Here is a 6644-nt window from a genome sequence, read left to right as displayed (position 1 = left end):
GGTGGTAAATGGGTGTACAAAGTCAAAAAGAAGGCGTGATGGGATAAGAGAGAAGATGCCCAATCACCGTGTCATGTCAGCGCTAGATGCCCATGTAGTATGGACCTGCGGTGAACGACTTAACAGTTCATGGACCCAACCCCCCCCCCCCCCCCCACACACACACACCTAGCTGCTAGACAAGGGAGCCCCCCTCAACCTCCCTTGATTTTTTTTCTATCATGGATGGAGGTTTTCTACTGTCTAAAGGTAGAAGAAGGTATCCAAGAAGCAACGAAGAGCTGGAAAATAAAAGGCATGCAGCCATCGAATCATTGCGAGCCATTGCCTACCCATGCCCTTTTCCAATTCGGTGCAATCTCCTCCAGTATGGTGTGTGTGCGCGCGGCAGCAGCGCGAAGTACGATGATTGACACTTCCCTCTCACAACAACGCATATTGTTCAATTAAAAAACAATACTTATTGTTCAGCCTCCCCTATTATCTAATCTTGAATCCGCCCCTGACGGCTGAGACCCGTACCTTTATTCATTAGAGGTTCTATTTATACAAAATATAGCATGTTTTTTCCTCATTACATCAACTCTTTGAGTGGTTTGGTATTTGTAGCCATGGTTTTAAAATTACACGTATGGCTTATATCTTATTCGTTGGATGTTCAATTTATGCAAAGTCTAATATGACTATCTTTTCTTTATTAGGTCGACTCTCTGAGAGAATGTTGCCACTCGTGTGAACTTAGCAACTTTTAAGATGTAGGTGAATCATAGCTCGTAGCTTTTTATTTTAAGGGATATATGATCAACAACGGCTCGTCTCCGGAATAAAAAAATGTTATTTGTCGTGTACTATCAAAGGCTTTTTTTTCACAAGATTTAACAGTTTTAGAATAACGGAAAAAAATACTCCTTTTGCATTTAAATCTAAACAAAGCATCTAGAAGAGAACTTTCTCATCACGCAATGCTGGTAGTAGTCTATTGGCATATATGGCTAAGATAAGACCGTATTCCCCAATGATAAAAGCTTTTTAAAAGTTTTGCGGAAAGGAAGAGAGTGATAAAATAAGCCCATCTGTCCTATTGGCTCTTGGTAATGATAACGCCCGATTTAACAACTCCGCCGCATCGTTACTGGACTGCCGATCGACCCCTCCCGGCCTCTATTAAATCCTCCCCCATCTAGGGTTTGGCCACCGCCGCTCCTTAACCCCGCGTCCTCTAATCCGATTGTTATCTCTATCCTTCATCCGGTCATCCCCATGGCCACGGCGGCGGCGAAGCGGAAGCCGGTGTTCGTCAAGGTGGACCAGCTCAAGCCCGGCACGACCGGCCACACTCTCGTCGCCAAGGTGCTCAGCTCCAAGACCGTCCTCCAGAAGGGCCGCCCAGGCGCACCCGCCGCCGGCCCGGCGGCGCGGCCCACCAGGATCGCCGAGTGCCTCATCGGCGACGAGACCGGCTGCATCCTCTTCACCGCCCGCAACGAGCAGGGTACGATCCCCCCCTCTGTTCGTGTAGTAATCTGTTCTTTTTTATTTGGTGTCATGCGATTTGACTTGACTTGTGAGCAATCCTTCGCCTTTATTTTCTTCGAAACTAGTGCCCTCTTCCTCTGCGTGTAGAAAAGGGAGAAATAAATCAATCAAATTACGAGAAGCTTCATAAAGCGCTTCGAGTTAAACTTCCATTCGTCCATATTTCTTGAAAAAGTATCTCGTGTTTTTCATTTCCATTCCCACAAGAAAAAATACTGTAATTCACATTTCGAACAGGCATGGATACAGCATCTATAGGATAACTTCCATCTTGAGAGTTCTTTTTTAGTTCCGTATGATATCCGCGATCTCTCTTGATCTGTAACTCGGAATGGCATGCTTACTGTTAGCGCCCGATACATATACTACTTTTGAATACGATAGAATCTATGTTACTGTGTCACACCGTTTCTTAGCACTGCAAAAACTTCAGTCTAGTACTCTTGTATGATATAATCTGTAATAGTTCTGTGCTATATGCTCACAGTTTTATCTCCGTTTCGTTATAATCAGTAATGCAATCATCTGAAACTGTATTGTGAGGGTGTCAAGTTTGATCTTAAGGAATAATTACCTCTATCTAATCCCAAATGTTATGGGCATCTAGGATTTTTCTTAGTCAAACGTAAAATCAATCTACATATATTATCAAAATATAAGTACTGTCTTCCCACAGCTTTGGCCATCATGATAAGCATATGAATTGACAACATAAGATTAATGTTACAAAAATTCATGATGAAAAACACTTACATAATTTACAAGTACTTTCTACATGAATAATTAATATTGATATATGTATTTGAAAATATTTTTAGTTTGAAATCTTGTCAATGTGGACATATATTTGGGATTAGAGGGATTGTGATAAATTGAACCTTGAAGGTGTTGATGTGCTGTAAAAAAAATTAGTTTCATAAATGCAGCATCCGCATGGATGTTTCTTTGTATTTTTTCTTCCGTATAACAATAAAAGTGCAACTTATCTATTCCCTAATGGCGACTCTGTCTGCTGCAAGACTCCTGTTTCTCTAAGGTTGTATGTGGTCTTGGTTTTCTCGTGCTATAATATACATTATGTTCTAATTTCACTAAAGATTAAAGAAACACCCCCTTGTTGAATGCTATGAGCTACCCACATTCACCCTGCCTCACCTATCAATCAGATTTCTATGTAAGCATACCGGTACAAGTTCGTAAGTATGTTGTCTCGAGCTGCTTAGAATATTATTACATCATTCTGGACATCTTACTAAAGTGCTCTCTAATCTCAACATGTGATTTTCATTCTGTCTATTGGACTTCATGACATATTTAGTTTTGTGTCCGTCGTGAGAATAACATAAATGAGAAATGAATGTACTTTGCATGCTTACACGTGTATTTATAAGTTTTAGCTAAACTTTGCAGATCCTCAGCTGACATGCATTAGAACTCAAATACTAACAGCTTATCGTATTCAACTATGATTGTTATTATGTCTGGCATGAACGCACAAATATGTGGGGTGATATCTAACAAGAGTACGCCTTTTTACAGTTGATCTGTTGAAGCCTGAAAGCACTGTTATTATCCGCAATGCAAAGATTGATATGTTCAAAGGCTCAATGAGGCTTGCTGTGGACAAATGGGGCCGCATCGAAGTCACTGAACCGGCAAGCTTCAATGTGAAGGAGGACAACAACCTCTCACTTGTGGAGTATGAGCTTGTCAATGTTGCTGAAGAGTGAAGGTCTTGTTGATCGCATTCGTTAACCAGACCGCCTGCTAGTAAAAAAAATCTACTTGTTGAATCAAGAATGAGAATTTGGGAAGATGAAGGAGCTTATGATAGATTGGAGCTGTTGGGTCGAACTAGTGCAAGTTCCTCGTTATCATGCATTTATGTCTATCAATGGATATTAGTTGCTGCAGCGTTGTGGTTGCATGAACAAACGTGCCGTGCTGAGCAGTTAATACGCTAGTGGTTCTTGAGCTCTCCGGAATGGATTGATGCGTGTGAGGGGAAATTTGGTTTTGCATTATAAATTTTCTATTTCAAATACTGTGCTATGATCGTGTGCCCACATACGTCAGCTGGGTGCGTTTTTAACTTGTTAACGAGGTTGCAGACGTTGTGAGCGAATATTTAGTTCGAGGGGTGCTCGGCTACTCGCTTACTGCTCCAGCCTCAGTAGCTAACTTGGTACTAGTATGATGATTTGGCAGACTTTAGAAAACATGATTGAAGGCAGCCCAAAAGTGAAATGTGTATTTTTTTCCTCTTATATATAAAAAAAATGAAAGATAAGATTTGAGGCAGCCCAAACACGAATGCACCAGCTAAAATTTGACAGCTTTCGGTAGAGAGCCGTCCAATGGCCGGTTACGTGCGCCAGCGTACCAATCTGCGTTTCTATTCTACAGCTCCACATCCTGAAACCAGTGGTTCAGATAATTTGCATCCCTAACTTGAGAAGCTACAGCAGCAGTTGAATGTACTATATTCAGAGTAAACCACACAAATCAGCAGAAACTTCATGTTAAATTTATTCATTCCATATCTGCGTGATCAAGCAAATCGTCAAGACCAAAATCTATTAGACACCCGCCAAAGAATCTCAGGAACATTTCTGTAAACGTTTATACAAACTGGAATCCCAGAGCACAAAACATGTTAACTGAGACGCCCAACAAGTACTTTAAACTCATGAGGTGGTAGTCCATAATCCAGACCAGCTACCATCACTGCAGGGCTCCAATAACGACAAATCATCCATCTACAAATAGAAACACAATAACCTGAGCTCCAGCTCTTAACTCACATCATAAAAGTTAACAGCAATAAAAGCTACTTCTGCTGTCTATTTATCATGGACAAAACCAAGGTAACAGAGATGGCAAATAAAAGCATGGGCTAGTCTTCATCCAAGATGACCTCCATCGCACTAATCACAGGCCTATAGAGATATACAATAAAGTCAAGAAAACAAATACCGTACAAAGATAAACATATTTTATTGAGGCTAATAGCCTAGTTATTCACTATTTCTATCAAATTCAACTGGCACAGAGGGCATCCTGTAAGCACATGGAATATTAATAGAACATTGTAATAAACATATGGTATCATTGATGTTTCTTAAAATCAGGCCAGACCTGTAGATCTGAGGTGAAGGGAAAATAATCTGCTAGGTTCCACCTAGATATTGTCACACGTCATCATTGCCAGCTGGGCCAATACAAAAGAATCAGTCTCCTTTTTTAACTCAAATTTGTAATTAATGATGATGTTACATTCAAATTTAGAAACATTTTTCTTTAAGTTAAATTCATGAACAGTTCAACTTCAACAAAACCACAGGCTTATCCACATTTGCAAAAGAAATCCCTCACATGCCAAACATCAATAACAGATTGCCCAAAATGACACTAGGCATACAAATTGTGGCACAAGAGCTCATAGGCCAAATCATTTTGCAAGGATACAAGGAACAGTAAAAAAAGACCTAGCTCAATGCATCACAAGACTTCAGAGGGTTTTTTTTCCAATATTGCGCTGCATGTTTACATATTAATGTAAATGTGTGCACGATACAAGAATTTAGACGCAATTCCATAAAATAAAGATGACAAGCTCTTCTTTCCACAAATCATTCCGACGCACAAACTAGTGATGGAACCTAGCCATCAACAGTTATTAGTGATGGAATCTTTAAAGCTATTCACCTTTTGGGCCCCTGAAGTTCATCTAGTTTCACCTTGACCTACAACAAGGGCCACGCGGAAATATAAGATTGATTTCAACATGAAAACTTTATTATCATATTTCAATTTTGAAATAGAAAATGTGTACGGGTTTCTATGACGGTTATGAGATGAGGACTTGAGGAGCACTAGGAACTGCATGAGTGCCACATTATCCTACCCATGTTCATATAGAAATGTTAAACCATTCATCTAACTAGAAAAATAGGCTATCTTGGGTAATACGTGTTATATAGGGAAAACATGAAAAATATCTAAAGGAATTTAAACCAAGGGCTACAAACAGATTTGAAACTTGTTGGTTCTATCAGGTGATCTGATGTAAGCAATGTATTTACAGTGTTTAGGACAATAGGTTTTTAGGACATCTTATAAAGGATCAAATATTGTTTTGCGCAGAACTACGATACTATGGGTTGTCTAGTCATAGCAATGTGAACTCATATTCATTCAGACCGAATCAAATCCTTGACACAGGAGTAGAAGAATTTGGTTGATGTTCCACAGCAGGACCTTGAATGTAGTCTGTTCGTTTTGATACACAAAATTAACTTCCTTGCTGCTGAAAACAGCATGCTTATGTACCAATATTACCCCAAACAGAAATCAAATTCTTATCACTACTTGAAATGGCCTGAAAAGTCATGCCTATGTATTTTAGTTTTCCAATGACTTGCGAGTAGCGACAAACAGATTTGCTTCATAGTTGTAACTAATCTACTAGCATTAAACAAGGTAGTGACATTGAGACCAGGGCGAATCACCTTCCGAGAGCCAGCCGAATCCCTTGCAAGCCGGGGCGGCGAGAAGCGACGTCATGAGCGCCGAAGCCGTGGCGCTGTGCATGGGCATCAGGGACTCCAGGCACACGCTGCTCATCTCCACCGGCGACCTATGGACCGAAACCAAAAGGCATCAGGAAAGAAATCACCCGGAAATAGCAAAATGGGGGGCACAAAACGACGACGGCTCCACGGACCCAACAAGACCTAAGATCGCGCGTACCTTAGGAGGACGCGGGGGGCGGAGGCGGGCATCCGCCTCGGCAGCGGAGCCGGCCCGGCACGCGAGGCGGCTCTGGCCGCCGCGCTGCGCAGCGACGAGGGCGCGCTGGATCGGAGGAAGGATCTCGCGGCGGCGGCAGCGGCCATTTCGGCGGCTGGTGCGGTGTTCTGCTCTTGCTCTCTGGAGGTGGCGAGGCGCGGCAGGAGAGGAGAAAGATGCCAATAAACCCTACCACCGTGGTGGGCCGGGAGAGGCCGCGGTGGAGCTCTCGTACGTAGATCTCTCTCTCTCTCTCTCTCTCTCTCTCCCCTGCACGAAACTGGGCCGGTCTTTTCTGCATGGGCTACACGAGCAAT

At 42.0% G+C, this 6644-nt stretch overlaps 2 protein-coding genes across 8 annotated transcripts; one reads left to right on the top strand and one right to left on the bottom strand.

Annotated features, from left to right (window-relative positions):
- Positions 1–1087: 1087 nt before the first annotated feature.
- Positions 1088–3580, top strand: LOC101786870 (uncharacterized protein At4g28440). Its single transcript, XM_004969930.2, has 2 exons — positions 1088–1492; positions 3076–3580. The coding sequence occupies exons 1-2, from the start codon at positions 1261–1263 to the stop codon at positions 3264–3266; spliced, it is 423 nt and encodes a 140-aa protein (XP_004969987.1). The 5' UTR covers positions 1088–1260; the 3' UTR covers positions 3267–3580.
- Positions 3581–4041: 461 nt separating this feature from the next.
- Positions 4042–6519, bottom strand: LOC101784746 (protein NUCLEAR FUSION DEFECTIVE 6, chloroplastic/mitochondrial). 7 transcript variants are annotated; one of them, XR_215282.2, is made up of 4 exons: positions 6289–6519; positions 6048–6175; positions 4675–4747; positions 4042–4475 (listed from the first exon to the last, which is right to left on the bottom strand). XR_215282.2 is itself a non-coding variant. In XM_004969925.2 (4 exons), exons 1-3 carry the CDS (start codon positions 6432–6434, stop codon positions 5263–5265), a joined length of 294 nt encoding a protein of 97 aa, XP_004969982.1. In that variant the 5' UTR covers positions 6435–6519; the 3' UTR covers positions 4042–4475; positions 5245–5262. The 7 variants fall into 7 exon arrangements, 5 of the variants coding, with proteins under 5 accessions (XP_004969982.1, XP_004969984.1, XP_004969985.1 ...); XR_215283.2 differs by having other exon boundaries at positions 4042–4295; XM_004969925.2 differs by lacking the exon at positions 4675–4747 and adding an exon at positions 5245–5282.
- Between the last annotated feature and the right edge of the window lie 125 nt (positions 6520–6644).

This window comes from Setaria italica, chromosome V, assembly GCF_000263155.2.
Source record: "Setaria italica strain Yugu1 chromosome V, Setaria_italica_v2.0, whole genome shotgun sequence".
Classification (NCBI taxonomy): domain Eukaryota; kingdom Viridiplantae; phylum Streptophyta; class Magnoliopsida; order Poales; family Poaceae; genus Setaria; species Setaria italica.
The sequence above is the reverse complement of the archived record's forward strand: the minus strand, read 5'-3'. Positions and strand labels throughout refer to the sequence as shown.

What these genes read in the sequence shown, in the direction of transcription:
- LOC101786870 (XM_004969930.2), top strand. Translation starts at nt 1,261, where the DNA reads ATGGCCACGGCGGCGGCGAAGCGGAAGCCGGTGTTCGTCAAGGTGGAC. An exon ending in CACCGCCCGCAACGAGCAGG is followed by an intron (nt 1,493 to 3,075) that starts GTACGATCCCCC and finishes GCCTTTTTACAG; the next exon opens with TTGATCTGTTGAAGCCTGAA.
- LOC101784746 (XM_004969925.2), bottom strand. Translation starts at nt 6,434, where the DNA reads ATGGCCGCTGCCGCCGCCGCGAGATCCTTCCTCCGATCCAGCGCGCCC. An exon ending in GCCCCCCGCGTCCTCCTAAG is followed by an intron (nt 6,176 to 6,288) that starts GTACGCGCGATC and finishes TTCGGTCCATAG; the next exon opens with GTCGCCGGTGGAGATGAGCA. An exon ending in ATTCGGCTGGCTCTCGGAAG is followed by an intron (nt 5,283 to 6,047) that starts GTGATTCGCCCT and finishes CCCTTGTTGTAG; the next exon opens with GTCAAGGTGAAACTAGATGA.